At 44.4% G+C, this 26,756-nt stretch overlaps 1 protein-coding gene across 3 annotated transcripts; it reads right to left on the bottom strand.

The window, feature by feature from the left end:
• Positions 1-7,831: 7,831 nt before the first annotated feature.
• On the bottom strand, positions 7,832-25,803 carry LOC147581703 (uncharacterized). 3 transcript variants are annotated; one of them, XM_086704086.1, is made up of 6 exons: positions 25,699-25,803; positions 20,480-20,607; positions 19,576-19,683; positions 19,121-19,268; positions 8,958-9,051; positions 7,832-8,284 (listed from the first exon to the last, which is right to left on the bottom strand). In XM_086704086.1, the coding sequence occupies exons 2-6, from the start codon at positions 20,506-20,508 to the stop codon at positions 8,223-8,225; spliced, it is 441 nt and encodes a 146-aa protein (XP_086560212.1). In that variant the 5' UTR covers positions 20,509-20,607; positions 25,699-25,803; the 3' UTR covers positions 7,832-8,222. The 3 variants fall into 3 exon arrangements, 1 of the variants encoding a protein (XP_086560212.1); XR_015250174.1 differs by lacking the exon at positions 8,958-9,051 and having other exon boundaries at positions 7,832-8,287; XR_015250173.1 differs by lacking the exon at positions 8,958-9,051.
• Positions 25,804-26,756: the final 953 nt, after the last annotated feature.

The following is a 26,756-nucleotide window of genomic DNA, read 5'->3' as shown; positions in this document are numbered from 1 at the left end:
AATTGCAGAAACTGGCTTCTCCCTCTGCTCTTCTGCCGGGGAACAAAGACCGCACAGAGAACACAGAACGCATGAGGAACGTTCGTTTCTGTTCCACTGTCTGTAGATGCTGTGTTTTATGGATTCAGGGAAGACAGAAGGAAGGACCAGACTAGAATGACTGGGTGTGGAGGTGATCCAGCCACATGGCCCAGGGAAGGCAGTTTTAGCCACTAAAAGGCCAAAATGCCACGTGAACACCACGTGTCTCCATGCTCACGTGGACTTAAACCCAACCTGCCACAAACTAAGTTCATCATCTTCCCTCCAAGGCCTGTTCCTTCTTCTGTGGTGGCCCTTCTGTCAACCTGCAGCCTTGTCCCCTGCCCATCTCAACCTAACCTCAGGAACTTGGATCATCCTGGACTCTATTCATTATCCCCACATCCCATCACCAAATCTCATTGATTTCTTTTTCCAAGACTCTAAAATGCTAACATCTCTGGGGCATCTATGCCCCCATCTCCACTTTTCCATCATAGCATCCCAAATGACTGCAAATGACTGCATTGTTCTTACTATAGTCCTACCCATTCCTGATGCTGCAGCAAATTAAATTGAAAAAAAAATGCAAATCATATTATTATCCTTCCTGCTATAAAGCCCTTGACTGTCTTCCCATTGCCCTTTGAGCTCTCCTTCAGTGCCCTGTAAGTTTGCGTTCAAGTCTCAAGGTCCCTCGCCAAAGACCTTTCTCATACCTTGCTGCCACCCTTACCTGCCCATCCCGGCTCTCCACTCCTGGGTCCCTTTACGTGCTCCACACTGAGCCTGGAGCCTCTGAATGTTGTTCACTCTGCCTGGGAAGACCTCTCTCTAGTCCCCTTCACAATAAGCTTGCTCTTGTTTACTCGCCTAAGTTTTGCATTTCTCTCTCAACTCTCAGTGCCATGGAAGAAGGTACCATGTCTATTTGGGTGACCATTGAATCTTTAGCACCCAGCACAGTGCCTGGCACTGAGTAGATGCTGAAAAACATTATATCTATATACTTTTTGCCTTTAGAAATGCTGCAAAGCCTTGGGACCACTGGTGATTTTTTATTTCTGCTTTCTAGCTCAGAACAAGAAGGACAGAATATTCTATTATCATTTGGACTTGAGTGGAACTTATTTATATCTGTGTGTTAAGGCTTCCAGGCATTTGCATCTTAAGCTTTTTATTTATACGTGCAGAATGAAGGGATTTGTGCTTCTTTAAAGGAATTTTTGGCAATAGCCAGCAGGTGGGTTCATTAAGGAAGCAACAGAACACTCTTATCCCTATTTTTATTTCTTTTTCATAGTTTGGAAACTGAAAAACAGACAAGCAGCTGAGGCCAAAAAAAGAAAAGTGGGGGCTACACTCTGGCTTTGGAGCTCTCTTCTCATCCCCTTTATTTATTATTATTTTTTTTTAACATTTATTTATTTTTGAGACAGAGAGAGACAGAGCATGAACGGGGGGAGGGTCAGAGAGAGAGGGAGACACAGAATCGGAAGCAGGCTCCAGGCTCTGAGCCATCAGCACAGAGCCCGATGCGGGGCTCGAACTCACGGACCGTGAGATCGTGACCTGAGCGAAGTCGGACGCTCAACCGACTGAGCCACCCAGGCGCCCCTCTCATCCCCTTTAAAAGGATTGACCAGCACTATATGCTAACTAATTCTGATATAAATTTTAAAATATAAAAAATAAAATTTAAAAAAATCTAAAAAAATAAAAGGATTGACCAGGTTCCCCATCTGAAGGAGTTGGGCTGCTAGCCCACTGGGAAGGCAGCTCTGTGGAGTAGGAGGAGCCAGCACTGCCCTCAGGCATCCTGAGTTCAAAGCCTCTGTTAGTCCTGAGGCCGAACTAACACTTAGTTTGTGACTCAGTTTCTTCATTTGTAAACCAGACTAAATCTCTGATCTCAGGATTATTGTGAGGAATAGAGGAGGTAATGTGCAAATTATTATAAGGTGCAAATATCAATTCAAGGCGGTCTGGGGGAACCACTAAACCAAATCTCCCAAATACAAAAATAAGGTCTGGGATTTTTTTGTCGTGAGGTGCCCCCACCAGTGTAGCGCCTCCACGTGGACATGTGTCAGCAACTTTAAGACTAATGCTGCATATTTGCATCTCTCCCCATTCCAGTGGTTTGTAAACTCACAGATGGGTCTGAATCATCTTACATTCCTAGTCACCAACAATGTTCAACACCCGGTAGGCTTTGCATAAATGTGCGTTGAATGAATGTAAGGTGGGAAGCAAGGAGGAAAAAGCTATGAAGGTCAATAGTGGAGGGGTGGGCTAGCTCCCTAGAGAAGTTTACATTTTCTTAGAAGTCAGGGAGAACAAGTAGAAGAGCCAAATTAGGGTATGCCTTCTAACTCCTGTGGCTCCTATCCCAAGTCCTAGAACTCTCCTGGACCTGAGCCAGCTGCAGGGATGGGGTTGGGGAGGGAAGGAGGTGCTCTTTATCTAGGCTCGATTCAGCTGCATGGGTCTCTCCTTGAGGGGGGCCCTGCTGAGGTACCGGGAAGTGTGGTATAAGAATGCCCAGCTTTCAAGATGCGGGAGACTTTCAAGAGATACATGTCTCCAAACAAAGCTGTTAGAGCTAAATACAAAGAAACATGCCTTCTCAGTCCCTAAAACATCTGTCCATCTGTTGAATATCTGCGAAGTCCCTGCTGTGTGCTGCACTAGGTGTCGGAGTGACAGGAAATGAATCATACCCTGAGCTCACCAGCCCAAGCAGGGGTGGAGTATGACTTCTCTTTCATCAGGAAAACCCACGGAGGAGGGCGCAATGTCGCAGACCCTGGCGGGGGAAGAACGCAGCCCCTGCCACCTGGCAAAACTCATACCGTCACCTTTCTCTCCACTGCTCTTGTATCACCGCTGGCCTGTGGGTGCCAAGGTACCTCGTGCCGGGAACTCCGGGGACTCCCTTGGGCCTTCCTCCTTGCTGGGAAATGGTACATCACCAAACAGGATGTTGGCCACGCAGAAAGCTTTTGGAATTACTCGAACGCTTTCTGCAACAGGTCTTTTCCGGAGGCAAAAAATAAGGAAATCATTCCTTCAGGGGCCCAAAGATTTTTTTCTTTTTTAAAAGGGGAATGGTTTTTCACTGTGAACTGAAACTAGCTCTCCCTTCCCCCCAGGGATGGAGCCTATTTGTCAGCACTAGCCAACACCTGGGAGGTGATGATCTAGGTACTTTTCTAGGGTCAGAGAAAACTGGTCTTCAGAACGCATCTTCCCCGCTGGCTGCTTCCCGCATCTATGTGTCCGGTGGCACAGTGGAGGCAGAGAGAGAACAGCCCTGCACTGGATCACCAAGTGTCCTTCAGCGGATAGAAGATCACTTCAGGGGAGATGAAGCAGCCACAGAAGGAGAAAATGGTAATGGCTCTACTGCTCCTGGGCCCCATATTGAATCTATCCTGCTCTCCAGCTTTTTCCACACACAAAGCGAGGGGCTTTGTCATTTGAAAAGATCGCACCAGAGCATCGGTGTTGACTGAGCCTTCTCTGCCAGAGACACTTTCTTAACCCATTTAACAAGCAGGGGCTGCCAAGGGCTCCCGGCCAGTCCCACGTAGGCCTGGGGACACCTGAGCGGGGTTTTGCCACAATTCTGGCCAAGTGTCTTGAAGCTCTGTGCCTGGATGTGCTAAAACCAACTAGCCTTCAGCAGGGAGCCCCCTCCACTCCCGAAGCTGACGAGTCAGGCAGCTGGACTACGAGGGTTTTCTTTCTTGGCCTTGAGGAAGGAACCAAAGGAAGCTGCCTCCATTCATGCCCACGGTGTTTCTGAACAAAGGGGCCTGTGTATATGCTGCAACAACAGTGTCTCTGGACCCAGAGCACGGGCATCGCTTGATGCGTCGGGCTGGAGCGCCAGCAGCGTGGCGGAGGGTATGTGTCGGAATACAGATTGCTGCCCAGCCTTTGGGGCAATGCCCACCACGCGGGGGGGCTCGGCTCTGGCAGCCTGACATTCGGCTGTCAACAGCTTGCAGGCCTGTTGGCTGCATGGCCAACATCCTGTTTGGTGATTTGACAAGAGTCCCAGACTCTCTTTGCATATCAGAACTCGGGTCTCCGTGCGCCCAGCATGGGATGACTGCATCTGGTCAACTGCAGCGTTCTCTGCCATTGATGTCACTCGCCCAGCTCACAAAATGCAGCTGGAGACTCCGCTAGAGCCCTCAACTTATTACCCTTCATCCACACTCTTCCTGTAAAGTGGGGACTCATTACTTGTGAAAAGACACCAGTATCTGTTGAAAGACACTGTCTTGAAAGAGGGCTAAACTACTTCTGATAAAGAGAAAAAAAAACAAAAACCAACCAGATGGCCCCTTCTTTCATTTTCTAAACAATCCCCACCCCAAGAACAATAATTCATGACATCATGGCGGGACCTAGCCTAAAGGGCCCTGACCAAAGTAGCTGAGATGCATCTCATGTAGTTTCCCCTTTAATCCAGCTTCAACGGTTTTACATGAGCAATTTGCAAAGGGATCACGGATTCGTTCGTGTGAAGATTTGCTGTTCACTCGTACACCACACTCAGTAAAACCATAAGCAGGATAAGTATGTCCCTTCGGATCACATCTGTGTGTCCTTCCAGCTTTCTTGCATCCGTACTTCTGCTGACGCCTCCATCTTCTCCCCATTCATCAGGCTTCTCCTGCCCTTTCTTCCTTCATCCCCTACCTGCACCCAGTGGCTCACAGATCTCACCAGATCCCTGAAGTGCCCACAACTGTCACCAAGCAAAATCCAGACGTGGATGCACAGAAGCCCTCATCCCATTGTCTTTCCTCTTAGAGACTGAACACTCCTGGGGAAATGGACACTCCTGCATCGGCTAGGCCACCACAAGTTCATGGTCCCCAGCCTCCGCAGGTCCTCATGCTGCCCATGTCCCCTTCCCCTGTCCTCGGAGAGTTCACTTCTCTGTGCCCCTGGGTGACCACTTCACGTCTTCCAACACTCTCACCAAGGCTCCCGCTCGACCTTGATTCTCTCATACTCTGCAGACACACTTGTCCCCAAGTTCAAGGTCATCAGGCTCATTCTCCCACAACGTCCCGCCCACTTTCTACAAACACTTACACATGCATACCCCTCTGCACCTTCAGGCTCAAAGGTGTGCTCCTCTTTCTGTGCCCTTTACTCTCCCCCTTGATGCCTACTGACACACTTTGATGGTTATCCTATTTCTTTTTGATGAAATCTCTTCCATCTCCCTTTAAGCCTCTAATTATACTCAAGTTTCACGCCCCACGTCTTCCTCTAGTCACTTCAAAACTTCCTGTCTTCCACTCTCTTCCAGACGTCTTGCTGTCTACACATCCATTCATCATCAGCTCTTTGTCCTCTGGTTTCCGCTCCAACCCGCCACAATACTAACATTGCTGTTGCCGAGGTGGTCCACGACTTCCCTGGCAGCAAATTAATAGATTAGTTGCAGTCCTTTTCTTACTAGAACTTCCTGAAGCATTTAAGAATATGGATGACCCGGGGCGCCTGGGTGGCGCAGTCGGTTGAGCGTCCGACTTCAGCCAGGTCACGATCTCGCGGTCCGGGAGTTCGAGCCCCGCGTCAGGCTCTGGGCTGATGGCTCAGAGCCTGGAGCCTGTTTCCGATTCTGTGTCTCCCTCTCTCTCTGCCCCTCCCCCGTTCATGCTCTGTCTCTCTCTGTCCCAAAAATAAATAAAAAACGTTGAAAAAAAAAATTAAAAAAAAAAAAAAAAAAGAATATGGATGACCCCGGGGTGCCTGGGTGGCTCAGTTGGTTAAGCATCTGACTTCTGATTTTGGGTTAAGTCATGATCTCACGGTTCATGAGTTCGAACTCTATGCCAGGTTCTATGCTGACAGCAAGGAGCCTGCTTGGGATTCTCTCTCTCCCCTCACTCTCTGCCCCTCCCTCACTCGCTCGCACTCTCTCAAAATAAATAAATTTAAGAGAAAAGAATATGGATTGCCTTTCTTTGAAGTGTCCCAATTCTTTAACTTCCATGTTACATTCTCTATTCTTCACCATCCCTCAGAAAGGCCTCCTTTCTTCTGCCTATCACAGGCATGTGGGGTAGGCACATGGGGTATTCTCCAGGATTCTGTTCTGACTCAGAGCACATCTTCTGCCACACGCACACCCTGGTGAAGCTCATTCTCTTTTGTGGGACCTGCAAAGAACTCCTAAGTCCCTCTTTTTTTTTCTTTAAATTTTTAAAAAATTTATATCCAAATTAGTTAGCATACATGTAACAATGATTTCAGGAGTAGATTCCTTAGTGCCCCTTACCCATTTAGCCCATCCCCCCATCCCACAACCCCTCCTGTAACCCTCAGTTTGTTCTCCATATTTATGAGTCTCTTCTGTTTTGTCCCCCTCCCTGTTTTTGTATTATTTTTGCTTCCCTTCCCTTGTGTTCATCTGTTCTGTGTCTTAAAGTCCTCATTTGAGTGAAGTCATGTGATATTTGTCTTTCTCTGACTGCTAAGTCCCTCTTTCTAATCAAGATCTTTACCCTTATCTTCTCCCATAGGCACCACTAATCCAGTATTACCAGAGCCACAATCAGGGACAATTTTCCTGTAAAAAAACGACCTCTTCTGCACTTTGCTGATGACACTGTGGCCTCATTGCAGGGGTGGGGATGTTGCTCCCCTACTCCCCTATGCTCAGGCATTGTAATCACCAAGTCCCTCCCAGTATTCATCAAACCTATCCCTTCTCTTCCTGCTCTCTCTGCTACCACTCTCTCCCCTGGTCCAACACCACAGCCTCCCAGATGTTTGCCCCATTTGCAATCCTTACCATCTTCCACCTATCTGCCAGAGTGGCCCCTTTGAAAGGCAAAACTGCACCTGTCAAGTCCCTGCTTAAAGGCCTTCCATTGTTTCTCCCTGGTCTGGACCCTCTGTGGGTCATAAAGGTCCTGTGTGACCAGAGGGGATGCTCCTTCTCTGCAGCCTTGAGTTCTCTGCTCCAGCACCAAATCACCAAGGCGGTCTCTTCTTTCCCCATGTACCTTGTCCCCTTCCTCTTCCTCCTCTGCTCATCTCTTCACTTGGCTGACTCTTACCCATCCCCTTAAGACCAACAAAGTTGCCTTCTCTTCTTTCCTCCTCCATAACTATTTTGTATGTGTTCTCACAAAACCCTGAGCCTATCCCCACTGTACAGGTTGAATTCTGTGCCCAAAATTGAAAGTTGAAGTCCTAAACCCCAGTTCCTCAGAGGGGATCTTATTTGGAAATAGGGTCGTTACAGGTGTATTTAGTTAAGATGAGGTTATACTAGAGTAAGGTGGGCCACTAATCCAGTATAACTAGTGTATCCTTATAAAAAGGGGAAATTTGGATATAGACACACACACAGGGGGAATGCTATGTAGAGATAAAGGCAGAGATTGGGAAGATGCTTCTACAAGCCAAGGGATGCCAAAGATTGCCAGCAGACCATCAGAAACTAAGGGAGAGTCCTGGAACAGATTCTCCTTCACAGACCTCATCAGGAACCAACCCTGCTGACACCCTGATCTCACACTTCCAGCCTCCGGAACAGTGAGACAGTAAATTCCCATTGTGTAAGCCACCCAGTTTGTGGTACTTTGTTACTGGGCAAGTCATGACGGCCCTAGGCAACAAATACACCCACCATTGTACTATCATATTGTATTGTCATTGTTTGCCTGTGTCCCTCAGTCCCCAATGAAAACTTTGTGAGGGCAGGAAATGTGTTTTATTCTTCTTTGTATTCCCAGGGCCAAAAACAGTGCTGACAACATAAAAAGACTCAAGTATTTGATAAATGAATTAATGAAAGCGCAACGTTCCAGAAAGGTCAAAATAGCTGAAGACTAAGAAGATTAACTGATTTCTGCACCTCAGCTTCTTACATTTCTGGTTTTTTCCAATGGATTATGGTTGATGTCCATGGCTTTCTGTTCCTCATGGGTGAGTATGCTGGCGATTCTCCAGTCGACCTTCCTGAGGAATGTTGTGCTCTTTTCTGCCCATTTCGTGCCAATGGCTGCAGGTCCTACTGTGCGGCCCTCTGTCTGGCTTCCAGCTCTCACTAGGTTCTGGCCACTCTGCTCTGTCTGTTCCCTGGTCCCTTCAGGCCTAGAGAAGGTTAGGACATCTCACTGTCGCTAGTCCCACGGGCTTTATTTCTTGTTGTCCCCTTAATTCTGCCCACTCCCCTGGAAATAGTTTCTCCATTCAACTCTGGTGAGCCATCTGTTTCCTGCTGGGACCCAGAGGAATAAATACAGTCAGTAAGCAGGCGGGTAAGGACTAAGATGATAAACATGATGCAAAAATAATTGCTTGGTTTTTTAAAAAAATAATCTTTTTAATCCCATTGCTTAATTCCTTTCCAGTTCTGTTTGCAAAGCATCGCATACCTAGCATTTTTACATAAAGCCTGCTATTTGACCTTATCTGTGCACTTGATTAAATATAGAAACTATGTTTAGTTTAATTTGACATTTTATTGAGTACCTGTAATTTTCTAGGCACAGCGATGGACGTTGGAAATCCAAAATGGAAAAAATCCTGGTTCTGCTCAAGAAGTTCCAGAGATTAGTGAGGGAGACAGACACTTCATCGACAGAGCGTGGGGCCGTGGGAGCCCAAGGAAGGCACTGTGCCTGGCCTTAGGGCAAGTTCCCACATCTGCATTAATACTATGAAATAGCTCCTCCTAATCTAGACATCTTGAGTAATACTGGTCCTTTGACTTCAATTGTTTTTCATAAAATCATATCCAAATTTATTTCATCAGAGAGATGCCTTCTGTAGGCCAAATACACATAGGATGATCATTTAACGTGTTTTGGGGTCAAACTTCTACCTTAAATTTTCTCTTTTCCTAACGTCATAGGTCCCTTGTGTTGGAAAGGACTTTAAATGATCACCTGGACCAGCGATTCCCAATTCTGGATGATCACGAGAGTGGCATTTTAAAAACAGCAGTTCCTGAGCCTCAGAGCCAACTGCTGAATCCAAACCCTAGGGGATGAGAGGGAGATGGGACAGAGGAACACCTGGAGATCAGGAGTTTTTTCTTTTTGAAACCCTTGTAATGATTGTCATGTTCAGTCTGGTTGGGAACCATTGTTTTGGATTAGCTCTTATTTATAACAACTGTAAGTTAGACAAAGGTTCTTCCAAATGTGGCTCCTTGGCTATTTGAGTGTGTGGTACAGGCATAGAAATAAGTACATGTATATCAAAGGGATATGGTTGAGAATCAAAAAAAAAAAAAAAAAAACCTTTTACATTTCTCATCAGTTGACTTTCTACCCTTCAATGGGGAAAAGATTAGCCTTTTTTAAGGAATGGTGCTGGGACAACTGGATATCTACATACAAAAGAATGAGGTTGGACCCTTACTTAACACCCCATATGAAAGTTAATTCAAATGGGTCAATGATTTAAATATAAGAGCTAATAAAACTCTTAGAGGAAAACATAGGCATAATTTTTTGTGACCTTGGATGAGGCGATGGTTTCTTAGATATGATATCTGATGCTCAAGAAATAAAAGAAAAATAGATACATTGGACTTCTTCACATTAAAAAACGCTTATACATCAAAAGACTATCAAGAGATGAAAACATAACACACAGAATGAGAGAAAATATTTGCAAATCATATATCTATTAAGGAGTTAATACTGAAAACATATTAAGAACCCCTACCACTCAACAACAACAAATATACCAAAACAACCCAATATAGGAAATAGGAATATAGGAAATATTCAGACTAGGCAAATCCACAGAGACCAGAAAGGAATTTAGTGATTGCCAGGGGTTGGGGGGAGGGGTAAACAAAGGGTGACAGCTAATAAATATGGTTTTCTCTCTAGAAATATAAAAATGTTTTAGAATTTGATAGTGGTGACAATTGCACAACTTTGTGAATATACTACAAAATCACTGAATTGTATAGTTTTAAAGGATGAATTTCATGATATGTAAATTAAATCTCACTTTTTAAAAATTTATTAATTTTAAAAACTACCTGGGTATTTGGGGCCCCTGAATCTGCTTTTGAAACAAGTCTTTAGGAGGATTCTTAGGCACACTGAGATTTGAAAACCACAGTACCTCATTTGTATCACTTCATCTTCTGAAAATTTGAAGAATTTAAAATCTGTTAAAGAACAAAACAAAAAGCAAAAACCAGACTACCCAGGGCATAGAAAGTGATCATTTATTGAACAAATATTTAGCTGCTGCCTACTGTGTAGGCATGCTGGGCCCAATGAATTAATCATATAGGAGTTCAGAGTTAGGAGGGGAGTAGACAGGCAAATAGTTGCAGTACAGAAAGACACTAGGACATTGGCTTCAGTAGAGATTTATACAGAATAAGGCAAGGTCAGTAAGGAGGCCCAGGGTTGGCCTGGAGTTGCCAAAGGATGAGGCAGTATTTGAGTTTAGGCTCAAGCTCTGGGTACATAGAAAGGTGGAAGGGAGTAAGAAAGAGAGACAGGAAGGCCTTCCAGTCAGAGGAATAGCATGTACAAAGGCACAGAGATTTGGAAGAATTTGGTATACTAAAGCAACTGTAGCAGGTTGAAATAAAATGCCCAGGGGAGAAGAGGCAGGAAAGAAAGCAAAGAGTTAGTTTATTGTACATGGAAGAGACACTGGAAAATTAAAAAAAAGGAGGATACCAGTCGTAGTTTGGGAAGATCGGTCTGACAGCAGGGTGGGAGATTGGGCCAGAAGAAACAGGGGGGCTGGGAAGCAGGTGGGAGGAAGTCTTTGTCTGAAATGCTGAAGATCCAAACTAGGGCAGTAGAAGGCAGAGGCGAGAGATGGATTCTATACCTATTTAGAAAGGTATACATATAGACCCTGGGGATAGATGGAATGCATTATAGGACGGTTAGCCGCATCCCTGTCCTCTACTCATTAGATGCTAGGAGCATTTCCCCAGTTGTTAAAGACAAAAATATCTCCATAAATTTCCTGGAAGAAAAAACTGAGGGACAAAATCTGCTCTGGTTGAGAACCCAGATGTCCAGTTAACTAGCCCCAGTTAACTGAATCCTGCAATGGGGTATGGTCGCATTTGTCTCAAGGTGAGCTTTTAATGCAAAGTGCTTTTGAGTGCTTAGATGATAGGAAGCTGGGTTAGCTGGAGATCACAAACCTAGCTGTGTGCTCATTTTTGTGCCTGTCTGCTAATAAATGTCTGTCCGTGAGGCAGAATCTGGTCTGAGGCATGCTCTGATTGTGAGGTTGCTGGGGAAGAGACCTATAGCCCCTATATTCTAACATTTGAGAGATGCCATTAGCTACCCAATGCAGAGTAATTGTGACCAACCATCCTGACTTTGGTCAGTTTGCAACAGAATTGTCAAAAATGGTTTGCTGTCTTCTGGTTGGATGGGTGACACCATTCCCTGAAATAGAGAATTCCCAAGAGAGTGTAAGTGGCTCAGGGCAAGAAGGAAGATGCAGCAGTGCTAGCTCCAGGACGAAGAACTTCTAGAATGCAAAGAATGGATTTCTTCTGGGTTTCTCAAGTGATGGGTTTATAGGAATTCTCACCCCAAAGTCATGGGCCTATGATGATCACAGTGTGACCCAACTATGGCTCTGCCCAGCTTTCATGACAGGCAGATTTCCTCAACAAGGAGCTCCATTTTGATGGCCATGGTAGCCAAGTAATAGTCACAGAATGTTTGAGTGGCAAAGGAACTTAGAGAGGCCCCACCTGTCATCGCTCACAATGTTTCTGTGCCCCATATGAGCTAGATCTGCAATCTGTCCACATCTGTCTGCTTCTACCACTACCCTGCTCCATGCCACTGTCGTCTTCTATCTGTACTGCTGCAACAGCCCCTAACTAGTGTTCTAGTTTATTCCTTCTTCCCTATTCTCCACGTAGCCACCAGAGTGATTATTTCTAAGTACATCATCTCCTGATGAAATAATGGTCTCCCATTGCATTTAGAATAATTCCATAGTCCTTATTCATTTTACAAAGCTCTGCGAAGTCTGCCTCCCAACCTCATCCAAGCCTTGTTCCTTCATTGAACTGCAGTTACAGTGGCCTCTTTTGGTTTAAGGGCTTTTTGGCCCTTAGATCTTTCCCATCTGAGGCTTTGGACTTTGATGGTCCCTTTTCCAGAAGTGCCTTTCTCCAGATTTTTCTGTGGCTGCCTCCTTCTCGTCCATCAGGCTCAGCCTCGATAATGTGCTCCCAGAGAGCCTTCCTTGTCTAGAGAATCTCATGGTATCCCCACCCTCAGTGTCACATCACTTTCTTACTCCTTTGCTACTACTTTCACTGCAGTAAATTACCTCGTGTGTTAATTGATCACTTGCTCCTCCCTCTAAAATGCAAGTTCCTTGAGAGCGAGGGATTGCCTAGATCTTGGTCAGCATTTTATCTCACACGGCCTGACATGTGACAAGTGCTCAACTGATGTTCAACTGATAGTTGGTGAATAGATGAGTGAACTTTAGGGTTTGTGCCAGAGTAAATCTATTTGACTTGTTAAGTGCACACTGACGGCCAAGACAATATCTCTCTGTATCCTAGTCTTCACTAGAAGTTGAGAAATTTGTCTTTACTGACTACTATGAAGGCCTACTTGTAGGTGTCTAATCATTTTGGAACCCCCCCCCCCCACCTACCCTCACCCATCCACCTGCCACACAAGAGGGGAGATGTCCTGCTTTAAGACAATTCGTGGGTCTTTCAGACTTCTCAAAATTATTTCTCCTGTTGCTATGGTTCTTCTTTATCCCTCCCTCCCTTCCTCTCCTTCTCTCTCTCTCTCTGGCTTGTTCCTGAAAAGTCATGTGTTAATTGTATAGCTTAACATTGAATCATTAACTTGTAATTTCAGAAACCTTGTGATCCAGTTCTAAAGGCTCTGATTGGCTGCACTTGAGCTTTTGGCTTCTTTGTGAAATGATTAATGATCTGTAAACAAACACTTACATAGGGTGGTTAAAGTGCCCGCTATTTAGAGGCCCCTTGTGGTGAATCCTTTTTGTAAATGGAAGAACTATCAGCTTTATCTCCTCTGTAAATATGGATTTTCCTATTTTGGAAGCCGTGTTGGCTACACCTGCCCCATTTATATGAATCTAAAATGTGCTGCTTCCTCCTCTCCCTTCTTTTACCTGATTATTCCATGTGGTCATTCAATACACCTTCATCGAGCACCCGCTATGTGCACAGAGATTAACAAAACGGCTCCTGTTCTCAATGTTGCACCATCTGACAGGGGAAACGGACAAGATGATGATCACACAACAGTCTGATATGAGGAAAGAGCCTCTAGTTAAGCCCCAGGAGATGAGAGAGTGCCTTCATGATAATCCTTGAACTGTTTGGGAGAAGATGAGTAGCAGGTAGCCAAGCAGATGGAAGTGAGGGGCCAGGTAGGGCAAAGAACCTTCACATTCAAAGGCACAGAGGTATGAGAGAGGAGTTTTTCAGGATAGTTCCAGCTGAGGGTGGGTGTGGAACACTAAAGGGCTGAGGCTGGAGGAGTAAGCAGCAGCACCCACATGGAGGAGATTGCTCTTAAGGTGATGGAGGACCATTAACAGGTGTTACAGGGGACACATAGGAGGCCACGGACAAAGCTACACTGTTAAAAGATTAGATAGGCGGCTCTTGTGCAAAGTGGATGAAAGGAAGGGTAGGGTTGGTGGCAGGGACACCTGTCAGAGGACATTGTTTTAGTCCATTTGGGCCACTATAACAGAATACCGCAAACAGGATGGTTTACGAATAACAAACATTTAGTTCTTACAGGTCTGGAGGCTGGATGTCCAAGACCAAGGTGCCAGCAGATTTAGTGTCTGACGATAGCTTGCTCCTTCAGTGACCACTGCCTTCTCCACGTAACCTCGCGTGGATAAAGAGGTGAGTCTATCTATGTCACTAATCCCATTCATATGGGCTCTCCTCTCATGACCTAATCACCCCCCAAAGACTACCTCATAATAGAAACACATTGGAATTTGAACATACGCATTTTCTGGTGTGGTGTGGCGGGGTACAAACATTCAGAGCATAGCAGACATCACAGTTATTCAGATAAGAAATAAGGAATCTTTAAGAGTCTAAGATTTTTTAAGGCAGAGAGTCTTTAAGGCAGAGATTTTTACCCTTGGACATTGTGGCACCTGAGGAGGGAAGTCCACACTGGGCTTTGGAAAATCTAGAAACCCTTTTATGAAGAATATGATGTTTCCATGAATATTTTCCTGAGAAGACCCCTAGGTTTTATCAAATTTACAAAGGGATCCATTACACTGAAAACAAGGCCACAGCAGCAAAGATAGAGAAATCAGATGTGATAGGAGAGAGACTTAGGAAGATACACTAAGATGCATGACAAATGGGATGTGGGTGGAAAGAAGAGGAAGAGGTTGAGGCTAAAGATCAAGCTTCTGCGTTAGGCTAGGATTGGGAAAATCGTGTACCTTTTACCTAGAATCCCAGAGAAAACACAGTTTGGGGGCATGAAGTAAGAGAGGAGAAGGAAATAAATTAATCATTTACTCATCAATTATTTATTGAGTTCTTACATTGTCTCAAGTCCTGTTCTAGGTGGTGAGGATTCAGCTAAATAAAGAAACTTATATTCTAGTGAACTGGGTAAATGGACAATAAACACATTCATGTAATATGATGGTAGCTTCTCTGAAGAGAAATAAAGCTGGGTAAGGGCATCAAGAGTGATGAGGATGCTATTTTGATAGATTAGTCAGAGAGGATTCTATGAGCAGCTGGTATTTCAGCAGAAGCTTGAGTGAGATGAGGAAGAGAGTTTCGTGGCTATCTGCTCTGGGGCAATAGCATTTCAGGCAGAAAAAGTAACAGGACAAATGCCCTATGATAAGTGTATCCTTGGTTATTGGAGGAACAGCAATGAAGCCAGTATGACTTGAGCAGAGTAAGTCATGAAAAAAGTCTAAATAATGAGGTAGACAAGGGAGCTAGAAGTTAGACCATTTAGACCCCTGGACTTGAAAGATCATGGCAATAATCATGGATTTTTTTTCTTTCTTTCTTAAAAAAAAAAATTTTTTTTAATGTTTATTTTTGAAAGAAAGAGAGACAGAGCATGAGTGGGGGAAGAACAGAGAGAGAGAGGAAGACACAGAATCCAAAGCAGGCTCCAGGCTCTGAGCTGTCAGCACAGAGCCCAATGTGGGGCTTGAACTCACAAACTGTGAGATCATGACCAGAGCTGAAGTTGGATGCTTAACCGATTGAGCCACCCAGGCGCTCCTCATGGATTTTTCTTCTAAGTGCAATGGAAAACCATTGGAAAATACTAAGTAGGAAGAAACGTCCAACTTCAGTTTGGGACATGTTGAATTTGAAAGGCTCTGTGAGACATCCAGGTGAAGGGATGCGGTAGACACTGGATATGAAGCCACAGAGGGCTGAAGATTTAGAATATTTGTGAGAATCATCATTATACAGATGGAAGTGGAAATCGTGGGTGTGGATGGCTTTGCCTTGGAATGTTGTAGAGTGTGCTGAAAGGGGAGGAACTTGAGAACACCAGCAGTTAAGGGGTAGAGAGAGGAGAAAGAATTTATAAAGAAGCTTGAAAAGGAGTGGCAAAAGAGAATGTAAAAAATTCAGGAAGAGGGAGCTCTCAAAGTGATGGGGAGAGATTTTGAAGGTTGATAGTCTCAGATGCTGCAGAGAGAATAAAATAAGGCCCAAAGAGTATGCTTTGCATTCCTCAGTCTATATAACAGTACAGAAGGATTGGAGGTGGAAAAATTATAGTGGGCTAAGGAATAAATAAATAAGCAGTGGTGACTCCATGTAGACATCAACCCCAATTGATGGGCCTGGCTCAGATACTTTAGTGCCTACATTTTCTTGGCCATGTGCATTGGGCTGATGGCCAAGCTGTAGGCTTGGTTATCAGGAGGACGGAACCAAAATATCTCATGCCAAGTAGTAGACTGGTGGACAAATCAGGAGGTTGTAATCATAGAGTCTGTGTAGATTGCAGAAAATATAAAACCAGGAAGATTCTGATAAAGAAGAGTCAATGAAAGAGTAAGGGTCTAAAGCTCCTGATTAAGCTTGAAATGTAGGTAAAGTGGGTGTAACAGGAAGTCCAAGGGTGGAAGTCCAAGGAGATACTGGAGGTAAAGATTTTAAAGGTGATGAGGGAAAAAGCTGAGAGTGTGGTTCTAGGAGAATATGGGAAAAGTGCAGCAGAGATGAAGTTCACTGGTCTCAAGGAGAGAAAAAATAGTTCTGCTAATGTAGGCCAGTGACTGTAGGCTAGTAGATTACAGACATGACAATCTACAGAAGATGGTTTGTCTAAACCATTTAGTGAGTCCCAAGAAGCATTTTTTAATGGACTGAAACAGAAGTGAACAAAAAGTATCAGAGTGCATCATTCTTAATAAAATACGAATGTTTCAAGAAATTTTTGATTTAATTTTGTGTGTGTGTGTGTGTGTACTGGGTCAAAATATAAAATTTATTTATTGTTGTGGGTCATGATACAAAAATTAAAGCTGAGATGATACAAGCTCCAAAACACAGTTTTTGCAAGAAGGCGGAAGGGTGTGGAAGAAGAGACAGGAAGCTTCAGCCTGAGCGTCTTGTGGCCTGGGCCAGAGCCACATGGAGTCCGGGAAAATGGGCAGTGATCCAGAGATAGAGCTGCCCAAGTTGTGAGTACTTGGTTTGGGCATGCCAATAAAGGAAGCCATTTCTCCAAAGTCTGGAAGCTCTAAGAGGTGAACTCTCCAGAACAAGGTGTGATCATTACAGATGGTATTATTTGGGGATGTAGATTTGAGTCACAGTATCCAGGAGTCATAACACTCAAACAATCAATCAAAGGCTCTCATTTTGAGAAAGACTCAAGTTCTAGCTTAAATTTAGCTCTGTCAAAACACAGCAGAATCTGCTGATGCAGCTCTGTGAATGCTGCTATAGTTTCTTAGGGCCTTCACCTTCAGGGTCTTGTATAAGCAGAGAGGGTGAATGTTGAATTTTGCCTCTGAATGTAAATTTCATTTGACTTTCCCCTTTTAGAGCCCTTATAATCTACCACCCTCTCTTTTATTCTCCTATTTTGTCACTGTGTTGTGTGAAATTTGCCTGTAGTACTATGAATGTGGGGACTAAATACTTGGGTTGGGTTGCAAGAATGAAAACAAGAAAGAATGGGTCTTAGATTTCCCAAACATGGAATCCCTGGTGTTTGCAGGTGCCGTGTAGCAGAAACTGATTGCTATTCTGAAAACCCATTCCCAGTTCCTGCTGAGCAAACAGCCAACAGGCTGAGTTTTCCCAGCCTCCTTTGCAGTTAGGTATGACCATGTGACTAAATTCTAGCCAATGGAGGGTGGATGCAGAGGTGATAGGTGCCTTCCTGTTTTCCCGTCTGTAGGCTGGATGTTGATGCCAGGGCAGACTTGGGAGCCTCATGTTGAAGATTAGCCTGAAGGACCCCTTTAACATCTCTCCCATCCCCACTTTGTTGGACTTTATGCAAATGAGAAAGCAAGATTTTCTTTTGGGGTTTATCTGTTATTGCAGCTAGTATTACCTGATCCACTCCACCTGGGTCTGGCACAGACTTAGATGGTCAACCCTGGTGACAAAGGGATATCCATGTTCATTTATAGTTTGCCTTTTGATCTGAAACAAATTGTTGAGTTCATTCGCTGTCCACATAGAGGCTTATCCTAGTGTTTTGAAAGTAAGTTTTCTTAGCTCGGTTTTCATTGTGATTTGTGTTTTTATTTTCTCAGGGTCATTGAAAAATCAGTGCTCCCTGTTTTCCTCACCCCCCACTGAAGTCCAGAGCAGATACTTACTCAGCTGATTATTAAATTTTGCCTTAAGAAATTATTTTTCCTCACTTTTGGAAGTCTTCAACTTAATTGACAACTGGGACAAATCAAGTGTTAGTGGAAATCTCCAGTGATTGTGAATAATAATGGCAGTTGCCATGCATTGGACAATGCAAGATAGCAGACACCGTGCTAGGCATTTTGCACACATTATCATGAATCTAATAACCCTGCAAGGTGGGTGTTAGTACATCGTTTCATGATTTTGAGAGGAACCTGAGAACAACTACAGGACTAATCAACGTCACACAGCCTGTGATTGGTGGGAGCCAAGATCCAAATCAGACATAACTGGCTCCAAAGGCCATTCTTGATGCATTTGCTTTCCAAGTATGTGCTTTCCAGTTGCTCACCTTAAATGTCTGCTCATTCTTTTTTTCTCCTTTCCTTCGAAACTGAGTTTCCTGGCTCTGCTCGTTGACTGGTTAACACAGTGTACCCTGGATGCAGCCAGGGACACTTAATTTTAACAGAGGAAATAGAACTCAAGCCATTCAGGGCAGGTTGCTTCGGGGCGGCCTTGATGGGTATTAGGATATATAAATGTTTGCATGGTTCTTCTGGCAAACATGAGCTCGCACTGCTTACTGTTAAAGAGGAACAGCAAAAGCCATCACCTCTCAGGCTCCTCCATGTCTGTCTGGTGAAGTAAGAGTGCTGGTGCACTTGAGGGACCCGGAGGGCACGCTACGGATCTTTGCACCTCCATCCTCACCTCGTGCCTTGCAGAGGCCTGAGAACTGACATGTGTTTGTTGAATGAATGTTGAATGAGTTGCCAAGTATGCATTTGATGATGCTTTCTATTAAAAATGGGGGTGCATGCTGAGTAAGTCAGGGCCAGGTGACCAGGAGGCACCCTCGGGTGGGAGGAAGGAGGGTCTGGCTGGTTGCTTTATGAGATGGTCATTTCAAGGCTTTTACCGGATTGCTACAAAATGGCTTTGGCCATGTTTCAGGACTACAGACTTTTGGCTTTCATTTGAGTTCCACTTCTTCTTCTTTTTTTTTTTAATATGAAATTTATTGTCAGATTGGTTTCCATACAACACCCAGTGCTCATCCCAACAGGTGCCCTTCTCAATGCCCATCAACCCACCCCCCCTCCCTCCCACCCCCCATCAACCCTCTGTTTGTTCTCAGTTTTTAAGAGTCTGTTATGGTTTTTGGCTCTCCCTTCTTACCTCAGGCAAGTTTCTTGACTCTCTGGGAATAAAATTCTGCCTGTGGGTGAGTTGGCGCTGTGAGTCCTTTCCAGTGCTAAGACTCAGCCGCTTGCCAGCTGGCTGTGCATCTAGGGGCACGAGGCTCAGTCCTCTGGAGCTCCTATTCCTTAGAACAGAAATAAGATTGATGCTATTACCTGTACCGCAGGCTTACGGTAGAGGCTAAATTGCCCCTGTAAAGCATTCAGCATAGTGCTTGGAACCCAGGAAGCACGCAGGGAATTGGGTTACTGCTAATGCCCGTGTTTACTAAACTGGACTTTTCAACCTGTGCCCTCAGTGAAGCTCTAACTCATCGGGTGAAGGACAAGTTCTTCACTGGCTGCACCGGGGGGTTGGCGCAAAATCCAAAGGGCCGTGCTTCGAAGGGCTTGGAGTTTATCTTCAGCATTTAAATATTAAGACTCACAGACCTTGGGCAAGCGACTTGACTTCTCTCTGCCTGAGCTTCCACATGTGGAAGGAAGGAGTGGACGGGAAGGAATCTTCTCCCCCAGCGTGTCCGTGAGTCTCGCTGTTGGCTGGAACTCAATTACAGACAGAGGAAAGAACGATTAGTCACCACCCCGGTAAACATAGGAAGGTTATCATCTCGTTTTATTAATAGACTAGGCTACGCACGCCATAAAAATAGGGTAGCTCCACATTTTAAGTTCTTCGAGTTCTAGTTTTTGTTGCATCCGATGAAATGTGCAAAGAGAATTGTGTTATGTATGGACTTTGTACAATGGTCTTCTATCTCACACTGCAAATCAATTACTTATTAACGTTTATTGCCAAGGAAAGCAAAATATATTACTATTCACTTTAGCCTTTTCCTTATCGACTCTAAGAGTATAATACTAGTTCTTTGAGAAAAAAAAGCGTTATATTCTTTCTTTCGTTACAAAGGATCTCTACCACATCCCAAAAAAATTAGAATGGGTAAAAAGCAGGGAAAAGAAGAAGCCTATCGTACTACTCAGCCGCTGTTAGCATTTAAACATTCTACTTCCGCTTTTCTTCTGCATGTTTTTACACTGAGTATTAGAGTTTTCACTAAACACCATATAATGAGCACGTACCATGTTACAACATAAAGTTCATAATAACTTTTAATTGTAAAATAATATCCCAGGAGGTATGTCGTGGCTTATTCTACTATTTGCCTATTCTTCTCAGAAGGCAATAGAGCCGGAGCAGGGGGATTGGGTGCCAGGGCCGGGTTGAGATGCGGCTTTGACACTTTCTAGCATTTGTGACCGTGGGCAAGACCCTTAATCTCCCTCCAGGCCTCAGTGCCCTCTGAAAGTGCGGGCTGTGCAGTACCAGTCTCACCGGCTGCTGTGAAGACTGGGTGACATCATGTTGGCCCCTCTCCGGTGTCCGGACCGTAGTAGGGTTCGCGGATGTCGGTGGTTGCCGCTGCTTCAGCCCGCACGCCGATCTGGGAGATGATTTGATTTCTGTAAACATCCCCCAAGAAAACACACATCAAATATCAGGCCATGTCACTTCATCTCTCCGGGCCTGGCTTCTCATTTGCAGCGTGAAGTGGTCGGACTATAAAGTGTGACCTCGAAGGCCCCTTCCGCTCCGATCGCTACGCGCTGCTCCGTCATTACTAGAAGCAGCTAGAACTACTGCGGGGAAATGACCTGTGGAAATGTTCAGCCTTGCTCAAGAAGAAAGGACCCTGCAAGGGGCCTGAGGGCTTGTGCACATCAGTTTCTCTTTTTGTTCCGATAAACATTTGACATTTGTTCCGGTGCCTTCCTTCTAAAGGCCTCTTCTAGTTTGGTTTGTGTGCTCTTTAGATCTCCATTTTTCAAGTGGGTTCAACAGCCAGAGTGCTCACCCACGTTTTATTTATCCATTTCACATTTCTAATGTCGCTTCGCTGCTGTCATCATTTTCCTATGTGGTCATTTAAGGAAGATAAATTGGACCGCAAATCTCAGTAGCACAGGCGTTGCTCTTAGTCCCCAAGGGACAAAGAAGATTTTTCTCCCCCCACTCTTAACACCACCTGCTCGTACTCTCCCTATGAAATTTCCCAAGAAGAATTTTTAATTAAAAGAAGAAAATTCTGAGGCCAGAGTAGTTGGATGGGCCCTCTCCCTGGTATGTGCACTGTTACCCCGAATACTCAGACTTTTCAGATTCCCAAAACCAAGTGTCAAAAGGAATGGAACTAACCTCACGTTAGCATCGGAGCTGACAGTGCAAGGAAACAGATGTCGTTAGCATAGAACCGCCACCTGCCACCTCTGACATCTTGTTCCCAGGCTATTTCAGTGAAGCCAGCCTTCCTGCTTACTCACCCACGGTGCTTCCTGGGTGGGCACATGATTGCATTAGAAAGGAAACATGGGATGGAGAAGACACCTGGCCCACATGGGCGCCCACTGTGTGGCAGAGTACAGCACAAGGTCAAGTATGCAGGCTCTGGATCCAGATGGGTTTGAATCCTTGCACTGTCCGCACACACTATGTGACCTGGGATAGGTTATTTAACCTCTCTGGGCCTCAATTCCCAACATAAGACTAACAGAAGAGTCTCTCATAAGGCGTGAGAGAACCGAAAGAGTTAAGATATGCAAGATATGTGGATTGGGCCGGGCACATGTTCAATAAACAGCAGCTTATAACATGAGGGACCATAGATTCTGTACTGAATGAGTTGGATCATCATTTTAAGGGCCAGTCAGTAATAGTGGAAAGTGGAAAGTGTAGGGGAAAGGGTTTTAGAGGCAGACTTGATTTTGAATCCAACCTTCAGTTTGTACTTAACTTGCAATAAATTGCTGGACTTCTGGTACCCTCGGTGTTTTCATCTGTTAGATGGGAACACTTTATCTATCTTGGAGGCTGACGATGAGGACTAAATGGGAGAACGTACGTTAAGTGCTTAACACAGTGCCCGGCAGGAAATCGTGAGAATGTGAGCTCCTGACATGGCCCAGCAGATGGGAGCCAGATTCCTACCAGGGTTTTTAAAGGCAGGCACTGTGTTTCAGTTGTTCCTGGTGTTGGTTTTGCGGATGAGAGCCTTGTCTTTGGTGTTCCTGGGGCTAGGGTCATCAAAGCCACTTTGAAAGTCTCTATTTTCCTGCAGCATCTCCTTTCTGGCGGGGGATGCCTGCCACATACCAGGGCAGTGTATGTGATTCTAGATGGCACTGTGGCTGTCTTGTGCATGGGCTGCTTTGTCCTTCTACAGACCGACCACCAGGAGCCCTTCTGTGCACACCATGTCCCCTTTCTACCTCTTAGATGCAGCCTGGCTTCCCTCCTTCACTGAGAGATAAAATGTGCTCTTATAGCCAACAGGGTCCTGTTTCCTGTCCTCCCCTGGCTCACCTCTGTGGAGGGTTGGGACCTTGGAGCACTCATTCCTTCCTGGGACTATTTCTTCCCACAGCTTCTCTACCTCCTGCTGTTTCATTGCCTCCCCTTCTTTCTGCACCTGACCATCTCCCCCACCCCAGCATGCCCTCCCTGCAACCTCATCCCACTCCCACCTTTTCAGGCGAGACTTCAGGGTACAGCTAAAACCCTATGTTTCTCACAAAGACTTCCAGACCTCTCCAGGCGCCAGGGCTTTCTCCTCTGACCTTCCAAAAGACTTAACCTTCATATTACTCAATACGTCTTTGGGAGAATGGATGCTGCGTGAGTTTCCTTGTGTGTAGTGCTTCTCTAGTCCTCTGGTTCGCAAGCTCCTTGAGGGCACACAGAGTATCTTCTGTAATAGAGGGGCTCTATCAATATTGGTCTTAGTTGATACATTATGAATAGCTTTCATTTGTTGAGTGAGGTCAGGGCATGTATGTATGTATGTATGTATCTCTATCTATCTATCTATCTATCATCTATCTATTAACCTATCATCTGCTTATCTCTCTATCTTTATCTACTATCTATCTTATTTGGTCATCACAATATCCTCTGAAGTGGCTATGACTATGTTGTTCATTTTACACTTGAAGAAATTGATTCAGAAAGAAAAAAGAACTTGACTAAGCCTAAACAGCTAGAAAGGAAGAGAGCTCGGTATCAGAATTCAAGCACTTTTACCAGAGATATACATGAAACAAGTAGTCTCTAAACTCTCTCTACTGGGTATATGTGTTTCTTTGTCATTTATAAATTATATGTATCTACCATAGTATTAATATATTATGTACATTCAAATTTAAAATAAAAGGACAATCTAACTCTAAGTACAGACTGTGGTTTCTAAATACCATCTCCCATTAAAAGGAATCTGCTCCTTGGAAAAGTCTGGGAAGTGCTCCTGGAGCATCTTGTCATACGAGAAAGCAAGGAAGATGTCAATTATTATTGGGGTCATGCCAAAAGGACTCAGGAGCCAACTTGAAGAGGTTTCCACTGGCCAAAAATTAGGACACTTGCAGGGACCACAATGGCTTAGACCACATTATATATATGTAAATTCATATGTTTATAGCAATACTTAAAAAATACCGTGGTAATCACTTTTAGAAAATACTAGGTAAGGAACTAATTATTTTGAAAACTGGTAAAGCAAAAGAACCATTTGTCCTGCCTTTCCTATCAGAACTGTGCCTCAGGGTTAACAAAAAGCTAATGAGAAGATTCTCCTTACGAAGTATTCCAGCTAATAAATGAGGACAGCTAGATAGAATTAGAATACCACATTTTGTAATCCCTAGTGAATTACAGGATTTGGCAACGAGCATCACAGATTGCTGATATCACACACACACACACACACACACACACACACACACGACAAGCAAATATTATGTTCTCCCGACAGTTGTCCATAGCACCCTCAACAAAGTGTTCTTGCCAGAAATATTTAATTTGAACCTGAGGGAGTCTCTTGATTTTTCATTTATAGGAAATACAAGGGATAAAAGCACATGGTAAGTGATACCATGGAAGTATAATCAGCAGAATCCAGCCTCTGGAAGGTTAACCAGGAAAAATTATCCAAGTTTTTCCACAAAAATTTGCAAAATTAGAGAATAAGAGGTTGAGCGAAGAACCAATCCCTATTGGATTAAAAGGGATATAAGGAACATATTTTCTCCATCACAACATACAGTCTTGGTTTGGATCCCAATTCAAACTGTAAAAAATATATATAGGACGACTGAAGAAATGTAAACACTGACTAGATATTAAATTATATGGAGAAATTATCATTGATCCTTCTAGAATATAAATATGGTATTGTGGTTACATTTTTAAAGAGGGAAGAATTTTTTTTTTAATTTCTTAATGTTTATTTATTTTTTTTTTTTTAATTTTTTTTTCAACGTTTATTTATTTTGGGGACAGAGAGAGACAGAGCATGAACGGGGGAGGGGCAGAGAGAGAGGGAGACACAGAATCGGAAACAGCCTCCAGGCTCCGAGCCATCAGCCCAGAGCCTGACGCGGGGCTCGAACTCACGGACCACGAGATCGTGACCTGGCTGAAGTCGGACGCTTAACCGACTGCGCCACCCAGGCACCCCTTAATATTTATTTTTGAGAGAGAGACAGAGTGTGAGGTGGGGAGGGGCAGAGAGAGAGAGGGAGACAAAGAATCCAAAGCGGTCTCCAGGCTCTGAGCTGTGATCATAGATCACATAGATCCTGTGGAAGGATCCTAACTTCTCCCCCATGAGGTCTGAAATACTGAAGACTGGAGGCCTGAGGGCCATTGATGTACATGCTTAGAACAAAGGAACATTCACTGAGCCTAAAATAGGGAAAGATACTCCCACACAAGGCAATAACCCCAGCATAGGCTGGGTGGGCACTTTATCTCTTGATAAAGAAGTGTTCTGGGAGGTGGTGAGGGGTGCCCAATGACTGCATGTGCAAGACTGCCTTTCCCAACCTATCGGGTGGCATTTGCTTCAAATAATGTGGGTGGAGAAGGGGGTGGAACAGGTAGGTGGATGAATAGAGGAAAACAGACTAGCCATGAATTGATAATTTTTGAAATTGGATGATGGTTATATGGGTACATGGGAAGTTCATTATGCTTTATATGTATGTATGTATTTATTTATTATTAAAAAAATTTTTTTAATGTTTATTTATTTTTGAGAAAGAGAGACAGAGCGTGAGCTGTGGAGGGGCAGAGAGAGAGAGGGGGACGCAGAATCAGAAGCTGGCTCCAGGCCCTGAGCTGTCAGCATGGAGCCCGACGCGGGGCTTGAACTCACAAACTGCAAGATCATGAACTGAGCTGAAGTCACACGCTTAACCAAATGAACCACCCAGGTGCCCTATGCTTTATATATATTTAAACCTAAACAGCCCCCCCCCAAATGGTTTTGTATTGATAGCATACAAATAAATCTAAAAAATTCAATGCTTTCTTTACTTCAAATGTATTATTTGGGGATAGCGCACCTCTGGGTATGACACCCCACCGTGGAATCCATTGCTCTAGTCTATGTGGCATCATCTCTCAACCCAGGGTCCAACAGGGACATGATCTTTTCTTTTCCCCCTAAGAACCAAGCAAGGTCTGCCTTTAATGTAAAAGAAAGACACCATAACACCCACCTTGCCAAATTAGCAGTACTTAACAACTTCCTCTCAGGAATTTCTCCATTCTTTGCAACCTGCATCCCTTTTATAACAATGGAAGGAATCTGCTCTTCAAGATCCCTGCAGAAGGAAAGATTTGCATTGTTTAAAGGGGGAAAAAAATCTGATGTTTAAGAAAAAAGAAAAAGACAAAGCTCTCCTTCAAGAAGTAACAACCCTGCCAGCTTACTCTGGGTGTGAAATAATGCCATTGGCAATGAGATTGGGGTGTTCTATCACAGTCTCAATAAACTTTCTCTCCCCTGGGTAGTATTTTATAGTTACTGCTTCTATGCCCCGTTGGCACAGGCATAATTTATTATTTGTTTACATGTTTCATATACTCTGCTAAAGGTGGAAGCCAGTGATGCATTATTACCGAGAACGTCAGCGTGTGTGTGTGCCTGTGTGCATGCGCACACATCGAAAGATTCAAGATCTGACAGATTCTGAAAGTGATGAACCATCTTCTTTTCATAGCACAAGTGGCCTCCCCAGGACTACAGGAGCCTCCCTGGGCTTCTGGCTTCGATCAAATGTGCACTATGTCCCCTTAGTTTCTTTTTTTGTTCTCTGAGAAGGAACAGGACAATCCTATGAAAATACAGGCCCCCTGTGACTGTTTAAGCTCTCTCTTTCCTCCTTTGACTTACCTTCCTGTATGAAGATTAAATTCCTCCCACTCTTGGGCAGAACGTGTGTTTGTGCAGCACTTTCCTGGAGACAACCGTGTGAAGGCAAGAAAGCAGGTATTAATGTCTGACCTGTTATCTGCATAGGAGACCCAGCAAGGTCAGGGGAGTGTTCAAGTTCAAACAGCCAGAGAGGAATCCATCCTGGGCAAGCTCTGATGGGACAGGAATGACCGCATTTGCCCAGTCACTTCCCAGCTCTCTGACCTAGGGCAGGTCACTAACACCTCAGGTTCTTCACAGTTAAAAAATGGAAATGATAGGATTTACTGGACGGGGCTGTTCTGAAATGGTAGATTATTTTAAATGCTCAGCAGAATGACTGACATGCCATAATTGTGC

This window comes from Puma concolor, chromosome B1 (genome assembly GCF_028749965.1).
Source record: "Puma concolor isolate L17-30 chromosome B1, mPumCon1.1.hap2, whole genome shotgun sequence".
NCBI classification, from domain to species: domain Eukaryota; kingdom Metazoa; phylum Chordata; class Mammalia; order Carnivora; family Felidae; genus Puma; species Puma concolor.
The sequence above is the reverse complement of the archived record's forward strand: the minus strand, read 5'-3'. Positions and strand labels throughout refer to the sequence as shown.

Excerpts from the sequence above, each read along its gene's own strand:
- LOC147581703 (XM_086704086.1), bottom strand. The coding sequence starts at position 20,508 with ATGATGTCACCCAGTCTTCACAGCAGCCG. Across the intron at positions 19,684-20,479 it reads CCCAGTCTTCACAGCAGCCG|CCAACAGCGAGACTCACGGA; the intron begins GTGAGACTGGTA and ends ATTGAGTTCCAG. Across the intron at positions 9,052-19,120 it reads AGTCAAGAAACTTGCCTGAG|GGTTTGGATTCAGCAGTTGG; the intron begins GTAAGAAGGGAG and ends CTCATCCCCTAG.